Source organism: Dufourea novaeangliae, unplaced genomic scaffold (genome assembly GCF_001272555.1).
Source record: "Dufourea novaeangliae isolate 0120121106 unplaced genomic scaffold, ASM127255v1 scaffold133, whole genome shotgun sequence".
Taxonomy (NCBI): Eukaryota; Metazoa; Arthropoda; class Insecta; order Hymenoptera; family Halictidae; genus Dufourea; species Dufourea novaeangliae.
The window spans coordinates 1,103,205-1,120,137 of record NW_015374011.1 but is presented as its reverse complement, the minus strand read 5'-3'; the positions used below and the strand labels follow the sequence as shown (position 1 = coordinate 1,120,137).

Below are 16,933 nucleotides of genomic sequence, written 5' to 3'. Positions count from 1 at the left end.
GGTATCTTCCGAGAAATTCATTATCCTGGTAGACGACCATGTACTTCTCATACAGTAATCGTATTCCATATAAATATTATTGTATTGTGATAATGTAGCATAACCGTGCGATAGTTATTAATTATTGTGAAGCTGTACCCGCGACATCTGTTTTACAGCGCGTGTTACTTACGAGGGATGAATCGATGCAAAAGATCGACTTTGAAATACATTGAAACGATTTTTCAGTAATCGGTCTCTGTTTATTTGCTTCTTTTTTTTTTTAGTTTATCAATTACATACACATACCATATCGAATACCCGGTATATAGGAGGGGGTATGTCATTACTCTGTAAAATAGGTATTCCATTTGATCGGCTCAGAAAAATTTGTCTCTCGCTCTGTCTCCAAAATAGTAGTAACCATAAAACGCTAGCGTAATATAAATGTTTTGGCATCACAGTTTAAAATCGTACAATTTCCACATTCTTTGTCCGTCGTTTCTTTTCTTTTTTGTTGCAATATTTGTTTTGTTTCTCTTTTTTTTTGTTACACGGCTCATACCTTGTTAACGCATTGTCGCGGCCCATTCCGTAACTTTTCCCCGGGAGAAAAATGGTATTAATTTATAAAAATACTGTTTAAGGTATGTATCTCCTTTTAAATCTATCCTCTGTTCTCTCCCCCAACGAAAAGTGGGCAACCAGTCAATTGTCAATCGAAAAATCGAGCACGAAATTACGGTACCGTCTATGTACATGTTATAGCATAGGGATACTGGGCTCCTTTGTTTTTTTTTTCGCTCGATCGTTTTTAATCAGTCGACCGTCACAACCCGCATGACGGGTTCACATTTACGTCACGTTAACAATTCGTAAGCCTTAGGACAGAATTTCGCCGAACGATTTGACATAAGCTTCGTGAAGTTTGTTGATAAAATCTGGATCGCTTCTCAATAGATAGTTAAAAGCTTGAAGAAGCTGGTTCCTCGTCAATGGTTCTAATGGTCGCGCTAGAGTTTCGGGCGGACTAGGTGCGGCGAACATAACAGGGGGTATTAATGCTGGCGCCGATCCTCTTCCCGACATAGCAGGTGCTGCCGGAACGATATCATCCGATGCCTGATCGAATAGAGAACAACAAAAAATAAAAGATTCACAATCCCTCTCTACTTGAACGACCTGTAGAATTCTACGAATCTAACCGACAAGAACACCTCCAACTCACCGTTGATGCAGATGCATGACCGAAGAACAAAGATGCTAGGGGATTCGAATTACTAGAGCCAACAACGTCTGAGGCCTGATGATTTGTTGAGTTCGAGGACGATGCGTTTGTCGGTGACTGTATCCTAAGGAATCCTGTCGTACCATTTGTATCGGAGGTATTCTGATTCGCGGACGGTGTTGCATCCTGACTCATAGAAGTAGCTGTGGATATCATCGAATCCTGTTGAGTACCAGACTTACTTCGTCGCTTAGATCTGTTTGTAGCAGAAACACTGCTGGCACTGTTCACTATTATTCTAGCTGGAGGAGTTGCCTGAGATTGCTGTTGAGTACTAGTCGGTTGCGGGGTAATAGATCTATGTTGCTTTTCAATGTGTTCCACAGTGTGAGCAGCTGGATGAGACATTAAGCGTGCAAGTAAAGGTTTGCTTTCACTCGCAACAGTACCACCTGGAGTAGGTTGATCTCCAGCCTTAAAATGTCCAGTATTAACCTAAAAAATTGCAACAACCTACATATTTTCCTGCCTAGCGGATACCTTACTAACAATATGTGCAATGATTAAAGAAAAAATCTCATGTATTGTGACCTGATCAAGTCTGATGGGAGTACTAACTTTTGCCTTTGCAAAAAAGTCCATTACACTCTGCGATGTAACATCTGGCCCCAATGGAGCAGCAAGAGGACCAGACATGTTTTCTGTTGTAGGCGTGACCAAGGGGGATTTTGAACTAAGTACTTCCCCCGTACCTGCCCCACTGGCAGTGCTACTTCTATTAGTATTAAAATCTTCTTGAGCTTTACTGAGCATACTAAATATATCAACATTGTTCACAGTAGGTCCAGAACTCTTTTTCACATTAACAGCAGATTTATTACTAGCCTTACGGCTCTCCTCTGAATCTTTAACAAGCTTGTTCAACATTGCACCGATACGTACACATTCCTCTTTATCATAAAACCAAATGCCATAAATGTTGCATCTGGAGTTTCTATAGAGTAAAAAGGGTTCTTGTAACTGTAGGTCTAAACCTTGTGTAACTGGTTCCACTAGGTTATTTGTATTTAATCTGTAAAATATTATTGAAAGTATATATTGCCCTATACTACACAACTTATCTAAATAAACTTGCTTAACTATTATTCAAACAATTCCCCAATATGTGTTTTATGTTGTACGATGCTAGACTGTAACCTCCATCAAAACTATTACATAGCACATGGTATGATACCCCAAAACTTGGAATATAAGTCTCAACATATAGATTCTTATATTACACGTGTGATCATTAATATCCTATACATTATTATCTTGACTTTCATTGCAATTATATGAGCATTTTATGTGAAAATGTGGACACAATATATATTACCTATTCATTATAAGAACACTGTTGTAGGGCTCGCCATTTCGCGAGTACACGAATAAAGCACCCTCGATGTCGGTTTTCTCCCATTCGTTATTAACAGCATTAAAAGTGTACAGTGCTACGTGCGTCGCAGTCCCAAGAATATCCTTCACATAAGGGTCCACTCGCTTCAGAGCGGCCACGTTCATTTGTAACTCCGTTAGATCCGTCATCGTGTTCTCTTGGGACTTCGTAAATACAGAGCGCGGAAAAAAAAATCGAATGGCTCGATGGGGACTTTCTACAGGTCCGTTGAAATTCGGGTCTCTCGCACGAGTTGATCACTAACGGTACTGTATTTTGATAGAATGCAAGCAGCTGCTTGTATAATAAACGTCATACTAGATTTTAAAGTTGATATCGTTTGTTACATCTGTGAGTAAGCAACATCATCACAGAATGCCGACGCTTCCTTTCCTTTTTGCCCAACGTTTGACTCCGATTGGTGGGGAAACAAGCAATCAGGTGAGGTAAAATGGACGTCCAACTGAAAAAGGAGGGTCGTCCACCGGGCTTGTCCAATCAGATCGATTGAAATTTTGAAAATTCAAGCCAACAATACGGGCAACAATATAATCCCGTGCGTTATCCATATATCGTTAAATGCATATAAATGCGCTTTACAGGTCCCCGGAGAAAGTTATTTTTAAATTTTGCACCATTGCGGTAAGTCTGCTCGGACGAAAGAGAGGAAATAATGCTAAAAGCGACGATTAATGCTTTTCATTGATACATTTCGCACGTGGTTCTCGTATCCTTCGTGAAATAGTGTCACGAGAAATAGATTAATTTCGTAAAAGCTCTGGTGAATTTTAGTAATATCGTAAGTGTAACTTATTTAGGAATGGTATCACGCAAAGATAATATGCATTACGCCATCTTCATTGGAAATAATTGACCGCGTGGTTTGGTTTTTAGCCATAGCTGAACAAAGAATTCGAATGTAATGCTTAAATACTAATCAGATGCGACTGTTACTCGTCTTATCATTGTAAGAAGAATAAAATCAGCATTATCAATCGTATCTAGCTTTACGTCCATTGATTGCAGTGGAGACTCATTAGCTTTCAATTTGTACATACATATAGTATATCTGTATCACATGTTGGCAGTTTTTGTACCACATCATTATCATCGTTACCATGCGGTAATGCACCACGAAATAAAAAAACGCAATTGAAACTTATACTCGGGTTTCAAAACACGCTTGCGAATCATCGAATTGTGTGAGCAAATGTTTCGTGTATACCGGTTTCATTCGTGCTCCCATTATGCAACACTTCGCGGGTCGCCCGATGGTCCGTCGTCACGTTGAACATTTTTCCACGTGCTACGGTGGTGCGCCCGATGGAAATTCGAACCGTGATTTGTATTATGCACGCGTGTAAAATAGAATTTTCAGAAGACGATGCGCGCCAGCGTAGCGCATGGAAAAATTGGGTCGATGTGCGAAAGATGGCGGCCGCTACTGCGTGGTGTGCGTGAGAAAAGATTCCGTGCCGTGGATTTTCGCCAACAAACCATGACAAGATACGGGAATGCCTGTTTACACGTGCAGAGCGCTATCGTACGCGGACGGTTCGTAATATGCTTGTAACTGTTCAGATCCCATGCACCCGGTCCGCGTGAAGAACGTTTGTTTACGGGGAAAGTTTGTGTAATACGGTTGAAAACGCGAAGTGGAGTGTCGTAAAGGGGAAAAAAAAAAGGAGACCCTGTGTCTAACGCAGAGACGAGAGAGACTGGAGATAAAGTGTTGCCGGACTTCGGCCCGGTGAGAAGACCAGTAGAGATGCTGAAGCAATTGCAGATGGGGATGAGAGCTTTTCTCTTGATGGCCTCCCGTGTGTGGACTTGTGTCTGCTTTCTCCTCAAGAAGCAGGTTAGAGCCGTAAGTAGGTGCTTCGCGCCTCTTATCAGCTAGTGTTCTTCCTTGTTTATCCACTATAACATCCCCTACTCCCCTCTTCCAATGCTGTGCCAATGCACTCCATTGATACGCCGGTCCAAGCTTTTCCTTAATTTCGAGAAATTCCTCGCTGTTTTCGACAAGTATTCGATCCATGATTTTGTTGTGACAGTACAGCATGTATGTAGAGTTATATGCACCACTGGCTACAAGTAGAATATATCCAGTCTTGTGATTGAAACTTCTTATCTTTGGTGTCACCACGTAGTGTTATTCCTGGTTTTACCAATTGCCTCAGTATATTGTTATTTGTTGACTGCTCGGTAGTATAACAATTCAGTGCATAATAAATGGTTTTTTTTATGACCAATTGATTATTTTTTAGATATCACAAATGCAACCTGTTAAATATGAAATCTTCCCACTGTCTCCATTGTCAAGGCACAGGCTTTGTGAGTATTGTTAAATTTAAATTGCTCATGCAATATAAAATGACAATACTTGTTGTTGTTTATATGTAACCAAAGTGTCTTCTAGGTATAGTTCACAGGAAAGTATTAGTATTGGATTTAGATGAAACATTAATTCATTCTCATCACGATGGAGTAGCAAGGCCAACTGTTAGGCCTGGTACACCTCCAGATTTTGTTCTTAAGGTGACAATAGACAGACATCCGGTCAGATTTTTTGTTCATAAAAGACCACATGTAGATTTCTTTTTAGACATTGTTAGTCAATGGTAAGTTTACTTATCAGAATGTATTATACTTTGAAAGAAACTTTGTATCTATTATATCTAACAGATAAGATCATTTGGATTCTTTGTAATCAGTTGCATATGGTAGTGGTTCTCTTCTTTTAAGTCATAAACTTTTCATGTTATTGTCTTGCAGGTATGAACTAGTGGTCTTCACTGCTTCCATGGAAATCTATGGAGCAGCTGTTGCGGATAAGTTAGATAACAACAGAGGTATTCTAAGACGCAGATATTATAGGCAACATTGTACACCAGAAATGGGTTCTTATACTAAAGACCTGTCTGCAATTTGTCCAGACCTGGCATCGGTCTTTATACTTGATAATAGTCCTGGAGCCTACAGAGCTTACCCACGTAAGTATACATCTTGGTTTTGTTGTAAAAATATTCACTGTACATTGCCCCAATGATGTAATTGCCTAATTTAACATAAAAACTTTCTACTTTTTCGGCGTATACTAAAAACAATTATCCGATGTAAACTTATTACATTTTCCTCCCCAGCATGATACAATAATACTTGTATGTAAATCAGTTGCACATACAGGTCATGGACAAACGATGAAATTTAATTAAACACGTTTGCTGTCGGCTGCTTCGATCGGAGCCGTCGGCAGCGAACGCGTTAATATGCATATTTATACCATTAGATTCGTAATTTCATTGTTACTATTGTATCATGTACTGTATATCACAACCTGTAGTCAGAACTTGCTTACATGTGCACAACTATACGAGTAGTGGAACAATCTAATTTAAATTGAAAACATTAAATAAATGTTTCATAATTATCTTTAGATAATTCCTAATCAAGTTCACAAAAAGATTATTCTCATAATGAAACATTTAATCATAATCTCAGGGAATTCAGGTGCTTGTGTTTTGCCATTCGTAACGTTCCTACAGCATTCTGTTTTGTAGATCGCAATCAGTATCGTATATGTGACGGTGATATTCAATAATCATCACTTTACGATTTTTTTTTTAAATGTAAGAATTGCACACACGTTTTTCCGAGATATTAAATTCTATCTCGATATCGACTTTCAGCATAAATACGATTTCAATACATATTTCCTTCATACGATTTTGTTTTCGAACGATTTAACTCTTGCAACGAGATTTTTTCAATAGTTCGGCTAAACAAACAACCAAGATCCACAGCTCAGAATAATCTGATCGAAAACCATATCTATTTGCAGCTATCAGCGTTGATGTTCTGTAAGCAAGCACTGAATACAGGCCTACGGATAATGTAAAAAATACGATCAATTGCCAAATGCTCCTCCACCTGAATAAGCACTGGACACTACGCCGATTCGGCAGTAAAATAATTCCAACTGTTTAGATACTTTTTTTTAATAATCCCTGTGCATCAGGTACCGAGTTTATAGATTAGATTTTACTTTTATATTCCGAGCTTTTACTCAGTAGCATCCAAGAAAATAGTAGTTTTAATATTTTGTCACGCGTTACGTTTTCCACGGTAGATGCATATGCAAAGAATGTACTTTAGAAGTTGCACTTCTTGGATGTTATGTTAGTACACCTGTGGCTTCGTCTGTATTTAGATATTTTTACTTGTACGAAGACATTTAGATTGATAAATATGTATCGTTATGTTTTTTTTAATTCTGCCACAAGTTTCAAAACATTTCTTTCTGTTATCACAGATAACGCGATACCAATCAAGTCGTGGTTTAGCGACGCGGGGGACACGGCTCTGTTGAGTTTACTCCCAGTTTTGGATGCACTACGTTTCACGCAAGACGTGCGGTCCGTTCTTTCCAGGAATTTACATTTACATCATACTTGGTAGCATAGCCCGGATTGATCGAAGCGTTAGATTTATTAGAGATCGAACTGCGAAAAACAATTTAGCGTGTTTAATCTAGGATTATTATTGTTACGGATAATAGACATTAGGATGCTGCCTGAATGATGAGACGATGATCCCTTTACCCTGTCCTCGTTTTCTACGCTCGTTAACACGACAAAACAAAATACGGAACCGTAGCGAGTAAGATTAAGAAGAAAAGGGAGTGGGACCTTCAACCGAACTATTTATGTCAGCACAAAACATCCTGGTATATTTTTCGTTATGTTCATGTGTGCGCAATAATTAATATATACACATATATTCATACACACACACAGAGAGAGAGAGAGACACGCGCGCGCGCATACACATACACCACATTTTCTTAAAAAGATATATTTGCCAAAGATCGAGTTCTTGAAATAACACGGACTCGTATACTTCACACTAAATAATTTTGTTCTAAGTAAAGATATTATACTGAATGTTTTTTTGCCACACATGATGAGAAAAAGCAAAAATGTTATATTTTTTAAACGAGTTATTTCTGTTATATATTATATTATTAGAACTAGGGTGTAGTGTAAGGAATAAAAAAAAGAAAGAATGATGAAGTACTAAGTCACACTTCAAAGGGACTTCTGCTGTTACTCACTGTATCAGTGAGGCAGTTATCCTGATTACCTACTAATAAAAGGAAGTATTAAAGAACTATGAAGAGACGATTTAATTTCATCAAAGTTTTGAGGAAAAGATTAGAATTATTTAAAACTGCGATGTACGATGTTAATATGTCAATGGAAAAGAGGAAAATACAGAAAAAATAGACGAATAAAGTAACAGTGAAAGGATGTAATTGGACGTACACGACTGTATACTTTGTTCGCTTGTTTAATCATTCAAAAGTACTATTGAATATTATATGGTTTGTACATATTACGACGAGGAATGTATTTGTTGCAGAATGATTGGATCGCGCGAATGAACAGTGTAATTAAGCCATTAAACGTGAATTTCACATAATATTTATATATGCATATATACATGTACGTATATACATATATATAAATGTTATTATTACTTAATCGTGAAACATTGATTGGAAATAGGAGGATACACCCATGTGCACAAGAATTAAAATGATAACGATAATTTGTTCTCAATTAATTTGTATATAATTGAGAACATTTGTTTATTTATTGACGTGTATCGAACAAGTTGCTCACGTGAATTTATATTTACTAATTGTAATTTATCCCAAAATATGATTAGCCATGGGTAATAAAGATAGAAAAGAGCAGGATTACACCGTACTCAATGAAAAATCTCTATCTGTACATAATGTGTCTGTATGTACATGTATGTATGTCTCCTGCTGTCGCATACGTGCAGTTGTATGTATATGTCGAAATATTAATTTTTTTAATGTCAAATACACTGTGCAAGATACGATCTGTTGTATAAATACGATCAGTGGCTTAATGTGGTTCTTTGTATTGCGACTGTCTCTTTAAATTTAAGTACGAATTAAAATGTACATATTTAGTTTGTAAAAATAGTACTTATTTTTGGTTTTTATACCTTTCCTGATACATTAGTTAAATGACATTATATTGAAAATAAAAAGAATGTTACTGAACAATTCGAGAGGCCTTAAAAACAAAGGTGAAATATCGATTACAATCAAAGGGAACAGTGTTAGCTTTTTTCAGGAACTTATTAAGTAGATGAAGTAATAACTACAGTTTGAAAGAATTATTATTATTATTTAAAAAAAAAGGTGTATTACATGTATCCCTTTGTGTCATAGCAGCCTTAACATACCCATTGTAGAAATAATAAAATACAAATTCGTCTTCGTTGGAAATAGATGAAATAACATTTAATTGGGTAAATTGAATGCAATATCAGCAACAATTGATTCAGAAATATATATTACACATGATCAGTTTCCATTATTTCTGGATATACGTCATAGAATATCCTGCATATCGAAGACTCTTGTGATGGAAGTGACAGTTTATAAAATATTGTAAGATTACTCCTTGGGTGGATCCTCACGAATCATTTCCAGAGAACTATCTGAATTATTAGTACTACTACCACTTCCAGCATCATCTTCTCGTTCAGTTGGTTTTTCCGGATTTGTACCTGCAGCATCTAATTGCCATGACGGTATAGATGCTGGTGCACTTGGAAATTGTTTTCTGTTTAAAATTTAAATACTCTGGTAAATAGTAATGTCACGATTTTTACGCAAATTTTATACTATGCCTGAATCCCCTTTTTGGATACCCTAATTATGATGTAGTATAAAATATTGAGACTAGACTCTGTGTTTTTTACATGTTTTCTTTTTTTCTAACTGATCAAAGTTGAACAAATATATTTTGTAGCTGATTTTTCCAAAAGCATATTACTTTTGTATTTGTAGACAAATATGTCCTGGTATGATTGACATGGAATATACATAAATTTGTATGTGTCTGCATAATGTCTTGTAAAGAAATCTTCTTATGAATGTATAAATTTCACCATGAAATAGTGATGTATAAGCAAAGTAACTTGTATAGCAATAAATATTATTATCCAAATTGTTGGTCATGTATTATAATCCTAACAGTATTGTAATGTATTACTTGTATACATATACCTTGATAACAGTAAGGTCTTAAGACTAGATAAATCTTGTTTCAGTTCTTGTACTAATTGAGGTACCATTGGGTCAAGAAACTGATTTTGTGTGAGTTTTTGTACATCATCCTCAACCTTTGAAATGGACTGTTTTACTTCTTTCATAGAATTTTGAATAGTCTTATCTAATTCAGAAACTGAATCCTTTATGGTATCTTTCTTTTTTCGACCAAATAAGAATGGTTCAATAAATTTCTGTAATAGAATGAACATAAACCTTGGTATGATTACAACATGAGGCTGGTGTTAAGACTAATATATTAGCACTACCTTGTAGAACCAATAAACACAATATATTGTAGCTCCAATAAGAGCAGTAGCATTAAAAAATTCTTTAATTTTATGGTATAAAGTTATTTGGTATGGATGTGCTTGAAAATATGGATAGACTTGACCTGGTGGTATAGGAACCACAGTATAATCTTTTGGTTTATGAATAACATTATGATCAGCAGTTAAGTCAATGGAAGCTAATTTGAAAGCAATTTTAATTTCCTCCTCTGTCAAACCCTTCCTTCTAAGAAATTCCTGTCTACGCCCTACAGGACTACTTGCTACCTTAGGGTTTTGTAAAAATTCCACAGCAGTTTTTACCTTAAAGAAAAACGTGTTAGTTATCTTTTATCTCTACAGAAATTTTTTCTTTAGTTATGTAACTATCCAATGTACAGATCGATTCTCATCGATATACCGAAATTTTGAAGTATACAAACGGCTATTAAAATACTATAAAATAATATGTATAACCTAATCGGTAATAAAAACTTACTAAATTTTCACGTAAAGGAAGGTTATTGTTATTTGCATCTTGGTCAGTCGTGGCCATAATTATAAACGTTTCCACTTATATTAAAATTTCATAACTATGCGATGTTCAATATTTTAAAGTGCATATCACATTTTACAATTCTAAGATACACAACCATCCAAAAGTATTGTAATGCGCACGCGTTGATATAAAATGTTTGATATACTATCTTGAAAGAAGAGAATAGGTGTATTTAAACACCAAGGTATCAAGATATTGGACTTTGTATTTTGAATGGAATAAGCTGCGTCATTCATGTGGAATTGAAATGAGGAGAAAGGTACAAATTTTCGGACACCTTAAAAACATACAATCAAGGCTCCGACCCACTCAACATTTTTATCATTAGACCTGACGAATCGTTTTTCTGTGAATAAAACGTTCTCTTAAAACGTCCAGATACAATGGAAACTGTTAAATCATTTCGCTGATATGTTTCTACAATTTTGTAGATTTTTATTAAATATTGATTATGCTGATAAATGTATAACTACCGGTTTTGGGATCAATACAACAACCCTGTTTGCCCTATAAATATACAACCGATGTGTTCGCAAATATAACAGCTAAAAGTTGAATTTAAACTTTGAAATATCAAATTGCTATATATCCTGGGAGGTAATGGTTATTATTAAGATAATTTATTACAATGATATTTGTCTCTGAGACACGTAGTACAGAAAAGTGGGTGTTGCTTTCGTCATTTGATAGTTCGCACTCGCACCAGTAGGTTGATACCGACACCGTACATTTCGGAGGCCGATACAAATTAGTATCGCTTATTTTAATTGTCCAGCAATAAGAGCCATGCGTAAGTGATCTTTTAAGATATTGAAATTCATATTTATAACTCTGTGCATATTGAAATTCATTAAAGAACGCCTGATAATGTCAGTATCTGTGGTATAGGCAGTTCCATTTCCGATCAATAATACTAACCGTTTACAAGACATATCAGAAAACCTTAAATGTCATTTAAGAAAAGGGGCGTTATCTTGTGCACGTATATTTATATTATATTCTACGAATGAGTATGTGATTGGAAATTTTATATTAACATATAGATAAATTGCTAATTCTAATCTTTTCAAAGTTTATCCTTTTCCAACTGGATTTAATACAATTTTGTTGCTAGATATTAATATCTAATCATTCTGTGTAGTTACTAAACTTTTTTAGTCTTTTTTCCTCTTTAAATATCAACCTTGATGATATCTTCAAGGCATATATATACATATAATGTCTTTACTTAGAATCAGTGCATATAAATATATATAGCTTTTATAGTCTAAATTAACTTCTGAAGTAAGAATGCTATGTAATTATTAAATATTTGCTCATAGGTTGGTTGTAGTTGAAGCAATAAAGAGTACCCTCTGTCAAAATGATAGGGGGTTTATTTGTATACAATCACAAAGGAGAAGTGCTCATCTCCAGAGTGTATCGAGATGACATTGGAAGGAATGCAGTCGATGCATTTCGTGTCAATGTTATCCATGCTAGGCAACAAGTACGCTCACCTGTTACCAACATTGCAAGAACATCTTTTTTTCATATAAAACGAGCCAACATTTGGTTGGCTGCTGTTACCAAGCAAAATGTGAATGCAGCAATGGTATTTGAGTTCTTACTAAAAATCATAGATGTTATGCAGTCATACTTTGGCAAGATCTCTGAAGAAAACATTAAGAACAACTTTGTATTAATTTATGAATTGCTGGATGGTTAGTACCATGAGACAAAATTAACTATTGAGAGAGTGCAATGGAAAAGAATAACTAGAACTTTCTGTGCAGAAATTTTGGATTTTGGGTATCCACAGAATTGTGATACTGGAGTATTAAAGACATTCATCACTCAACAAGGAGTAAAATCAGCAACAAAAGAGGAACAAGCTCAGATCACTTCCCAAGTAACTGGTCAGATAGGATGGAGAAGAGAGGGTATCAAGTATAGACGCAATGAATTATTCCTAGATGTTCTTGAATCTGTGAATCTCTTAATGAGCCCTCAGGGTCAAGTCCTGAGTGCACATGTAGCTGGAAAGGTATTTAAAGTCACTACTTAAAATATTAAAGTGCTATAGAACTCAATTGTAATATTTTACTTCTGCTGTAACAGGTTGTGATGAAATCTTACTTATCTGGAATGCCAGAGTGCAAGTTTGGAATCAACGATAAAATTGTTATGGATGCTAAGGGTACAAAGGGTGGAGGTGGACTGGGAGGTGGAGGCGATGACCCTACTAGTGGTAGATCTGGCAAGCCTGTTGTTGTTATCGATGACTGCCAGTTTCATCAATGTGTTAAACTCAGTAAATTTGAGACAGAGCATGCCATTAGTTTCATACCACCTGATGGTGAATTCGAGTTGATGAGGTAAAAGTCTCAAGAAGAAAAGTTTCTAAATTGTTCTCTCCTACTATTAGATCTTCTAATGTCTTTTTTTTAATGTCTCACAGATACCGTACAACTAAAGATATATCATTGCCATTCCGTGTCATTCCATTGGTACGTGAGGTGGGTCGTACTAAGATGGAAGTGAAAGCAGTACTAAAAACAAATTTCAAGCCATCTCTGCTAAGTCAGAAGATTGAAGTACGAGTACCAACACCTCTGAATACTGCTGGAGTGCAATTAATTTGTTTAAAAGGAAAAGCGAAATACAAAGCATCTGAGAACGCGATTGTATGGAAGATTAAACGTATGCCTGGTATGAAGGAAACTCAGTTATCCGCAGAGATTGATTTGCTTGAAACTGATACAAAGAAGAAATGGACACGGCCTCCGATATCGATGACTTTCGAAGTACCGTTCGCCCCTTCTGGATTTAAAGTACGCTATTTGAAAGTGTTTGAATCCAAGTTAAATTATTCCGATCACGACGTTATAAAGTGGGTGAGATATATAGGTAAAAGCGGTCTATACGAGACACGATGTTAATAACGTCTCGTTCCATAAATTGTAAATGAGTAATCTCAATGCATAAATATGACTTTCTTTTAAAATTATTTTTTTTGCGGCGCATATATTGATCAGTACTCTGAAATACTCAGATCAACTGGCGAACGACTAAGGAACGAGTGAATGATGATACCAAGAGGAAAATGGTCTTTCGTGCGTTGTATTATTCCGTAGCGTGTACGTTATCTATAGGAGTCTTTTTTTGTACATTTTATTCTGATCGAATTTTAGTGAAACTTGTGTTTCTGTAATGGTTAATATGTGTAATTTCATAGGTCCATTTAGATTTTAATCTCGAATGTACTTGTTCTATACAACAGTACATTTAATTTACTAAGTTGATAACATTATTCATTCTTTTTACAAGATGAAAGAGAAACATCGCGACCTCTTCGGTATCGAATATGTCGATAAAATTGCGAAAAGTATAGGCGAACATCGAGAATAATTATATAATGCGCTAAATGATCATTAGATTATTGAAAACATTTGTTGTCAGCTATGAAATAGAGAATGTCTTGATTCATTGTAACGAAAGAATTCTGTCTCTCTATGTTAAAATTCATATGCATAATAAAATATATATGTAATTTAAATTGTTGGTCATTTTTAATAGTATCGATTATTGAGTAACAGATTTTTATGTTTAGTATTGCGTGGAAATTTTTGGGTTCAATCTTTTAACTTGTTAAGAATACAAATGGCGGTGGGGAAAACGTTTGTAACGGTTATTTGCCCGCCTTCGGTGATCGAATACTCAATTTCTTAATAGACCGATTTTTCATCGAAAATAAGTTTCATAAACTTTTATGTTATAACTTGAGCAATGATTTGAAGATAAAACTGTTCTTTACCCGATATATATGTGTAAAGATCAAAGGTACTATTCAAGATGAGTTGTACCGTCCTATGGACCATTTGACTAAGACTTTCTGAATTGCTTCTAATGAATATTCTTTGATATTATTCTAATAATTTATAATTATTGTATGCACATACCAATCCCAGATGTTTCTGTAGCAATAGGACCCAGGTCTGCGGCAAATTCTCCCAATTTTCTTCATTTCTTGATCACTTTTTTAAGCGGCGACGAGCACTTGATTTCGCGGCATAACGACTAACTGGTCACGTTCAAACTGCACTAACGTTAGACAACGTGAGTCGAATTGTTGCGGTAGTCATGCGCACTGATTGGTCGATATCGATCAAGATTTAAAATTAATATATCTAAAACGTTTATTTCTTAGTTTATTACATATATTTTTAATTGATTACATGTACGTTTAAAACCAATATTTTTAGTATACAAACGCTATAATAAATTGTCGCATTTAATTAATATTTTAAGTAAACGGTTAATATATTGTATGAAGCTTGAACCGGAAATAGCGATTAATGACGTTTAACCGCAGTTAACCGTTGCTTCAATTTCAAAGCTACGTGCACTCCTCACCTTTCATTCTATTAAAGGCTAAAAAGTGGATTCTACATGAAGATCAGAAAGTAATTCTGTTACTTTTTTGTTGCTGTTTACACGAGAATTGTTCATCTTACAAATTGCTGGTTGACAGATCTGACAGGCGCGAAAATAAATGTGGTATGTATCGTGTAAACGATTAGCAAAAAAGATGGCGTGGTTTAACTAACTTTTTAAATCGGCGGATTAATTAAGTTTTCGTTACGGGCACGATTTAATAGGCTCGCGCAGGCAAGAATTGCAGAAATTTTAATTCGTAACGGAGTTTCTCATCTATACCGTATTAGCCGCCTGTCTCCTCAGTGGCAGAGCGTGATAACTTGTACTCCGGCGCATGCGGCCCACGGCCATGCCCGTGCTCGTACCTGTCATGGATTCCAAAGATCGACCGCGAGCGCAGGCACGCGTGATCGCACGATTTTATGCGTGAAAATCAACGGGTACACCGAGAGATCCGTGGACGAGAGTAATGCACGATTATGAGCCAGTGGTAAAGTGGTGATTTCACGTCGATCCAAGTGTCGCCTACACGTAAACAACCGTTCCAAGATGAACCATCTCGACACGGGTTACGACGAGTCTTCTGTCACTCGGGCCACCGATATCGTGAGTATTCGCATGTGGCCTATCATTTTATCCGATGAGATTAATATCCACGCGGTGATCAACGATAAAACACGACTATCGTGACAGACTTTATATATACCGTTTACGCTGTCTTCGCGATAGAACGTGTCAGTCTCGCAGAGAAGATAGTTTTTTACTCATCGGGAGGGACACGCTTTTACAATCCGATCATTTCTCGCCTCGACAACTTTTTCCGGCATGAAACGAATTACGTTAAAAATCTCGCCGGGTTTACAATGTTTAGGTTACCCAACGCGGTCGCGGATTCGCATACTCCACGTCTTCGAGGTCTCGTGGCGATTCTTACCGAGCAATTTTATGGGTACCGCTATTTTTAGTTCGTACCGTAAACCCGCGGCTCTGTCGTGCGAGGAAAGGTAACGAAAATTTCGACGATTTCGTTATTTACCCGGCACGTGCAGACCCTGAACGTGTCACGGTTCTGACACTTCCGAAAATCTTTACTTCCTGATCGTAGACACGATACATATTCGTGTCAGGTCCGGTGAGAACCTCGTTGTGAACGATTTAAACATTTCGGGGGTATTTTGTTGGGGATAGGGCAAAGAATAGAATGATTCGACAGGATAGAATGCTCGTTTTTTTGGCGGGAAACGCCGGTAATAATAATACATGGTTGCAACGGTGAACGTCAACGTGTAACGTGACTCATTTGTGCACGTAGCATCGCGACTGGGCGAGCTCATCGTAATCAGCTGTTATCAAGAACACAGCTTGTACGCGTTTCCTGCCACTTGTAGTTCCGCGGCTGTTCTGTCGTAACCGATGTTGAGCCACCTTTATGGCTTCGTTCGTTGCGTCGAATTGTCACTGTTAAACCGCCGCCCCTTTACTTCCCCACCTTTTCGTTTTCTTTTTTTTTTTTTAGTCATTTCATTTCCGTTTCATCTTATCGCGGTTGTATCGGAAACGATAATCGATATTCAGCGGTGGCGCGGTTGAAATTTTAACTTTCAACCCGGAGGCTATTAAAAGACGAAACGGACACGACTGCCTTTCCTGGGGAGTGAAGAGAGAGGACGAGAGACACCCGGTCGATCCGAAGCAGAACTTAGAAGCCAAGCTGTAAGCTTCTGTTTAAGGAAACCCTGCGCTTAATGCGCCCATCCGTGCCATCGTCAAAGGTCCGAATAGTTCGAACCGAAAGCGAAAGCAAAACCCTCGGTATCCCGACTCCGTACACGACGGATTTTATGTTATTACTTTTCTCTATTAACTCCGGTTGCATAAAATATGGCTC

At 36.7% G+C, this 16,933-nt stretch overlaps 5 protein-coding genes across 8 annotated transcripts in view; 3 read left to right on the top strand and 2 right to left on the bottom strand.

The window, feature by feature from the left end:
- Positions 1–237: 237 nt before the first annotated feature.
- On the bottom strand, positions 238–3,012 carry LOC107188561 (mRNA-decapping enzyme-like protein). 2 transcript variants are annotated; one of them, XM_015576868.1, is made up of 4 exons: positions 2,583–3,012; positions 1,799–2,279; positions 1,208–1,702; positions 238–1,101 (listed from the first exon to the last, which is right to left on the bottom strand). In XM_015576868.1, exons 1-4 carry the CDS (start codon positions 2,789–2,791, stop codon positions 862–864), a joined length of 1,425 nt encoding a protein of 474 aa, XP_015432354.1. In that variant the 5' UTR covers positions 2,792–3,012; the 3' UTR covers positions 238–861. The 2 variants fall into 2 exon arrangements, with proteins under 2 accessions (XP_015432354.1, XP_015432355.1); XM_015576869.1 differs by having other exon boundaries at positions 1,826–2,279.
- A 1,338-nt stretch (positions 3,013–4,350) lies between these two features.
- Positions 4,351–7,596, top strand: LOC107188559 (CTD nuclear envelope phosphatase 1 homolog). 3 transcript variants are annotated; one of them, XM_015576865.1, is made up of 5 exons: positions 4,351–4,500; positions 4,913–4,979; positions 5,065–5,266; positions 5,421–5,638; positions 6,958–7,596. In XM_015576865.1, exons 1-5 carry the CDS (start codon positions 4,411–4,413, stop codon positions 7,101–7,103), a joined length of 723 nt encoding a protein of 240 aa, XP_015432351.1. In that variant the 5' UTR covers positions 4,351–4,410; the 3' UTR covers positions 7,104–7,596. The 3 variants fall into 3 exon arrangements, with proteins under 3 accessions (XP_015432351.1, XP_015432350.1, XP_015432352.1); XM_015576864.1 differs by having other exon boundaries at positions 4,351–4,509; XM_015576866.1 differs by lacking the exon at positions 4,351–4,500 and adding an exon at positions 4,636–4,707.
- A 1,261-nt stretch (positions 7,597–8,857) lies between these two features.
- LOC107188578 (peroxisomal membrane protein PEX14) lies at positions 8,858–10,799 on the bottom strand. The gene is made up of 4 exons (XM_015576888.1): positions 10,567–10,799; positions 10,068–10,391; positions 9,757–9,992; positions 8,858–9,310 (listed from the first exon to the last, which is right to left on the bottom strand). The coding sequence occupies exons 1-4, from the start codon at positions 10,621–10,623 to the stop codon at positions 9,142–9,144; spliced, it is 786 nt and encodes a 261-aa protein (XP_015432374.1). The 5' UTR covers positions 10,624–10,799; the 3' UTR covers positions 8,858–9,141.
- Positions 10,800–11,358: 559 nt separating this feature from the next.
- Positions 11,359–13,681, top strand: LOC107188571 (AP-2 complex subunit mu). Its single transcript, XM_015576880.1, has 5 exons — positions 11,359–11,416; positions 11,949–12,329; positions 12,402–12,652; positions 12,727–12,983; positions 13,067–13,681. The coding sequence occupies exons 2-5, from the start codon at positions 11,990–11,992 to the stop codon at positions 13,545–13,547; spliced, it is 1,329 nt and encodes a 442-aa protein (XP_015432366.1). The 5' UTR covers positions 11,359–11,416; positions 11,949–11,989; the 3' UTR covers positions 13,548–13,681.
- Positions 13,682–15,205: 1,524 nt separating this feature from the next.
- The window catches only part of LOC107188606 (calmodulin-binding transcription activator 2), a 42,943-nt gene continuing 41,215 nt past the window's right edge, over positions 15,206–16,933 (top strand). The window contains exon 1 of the mRNA XM_015576923.1: positions 15,206–15,651. The gene's annotated coding sequence lies outside the window, so the exon portion shown is untranslated. The remainder of the gene's footprint in view (positions 15,652–16,933) is intronic.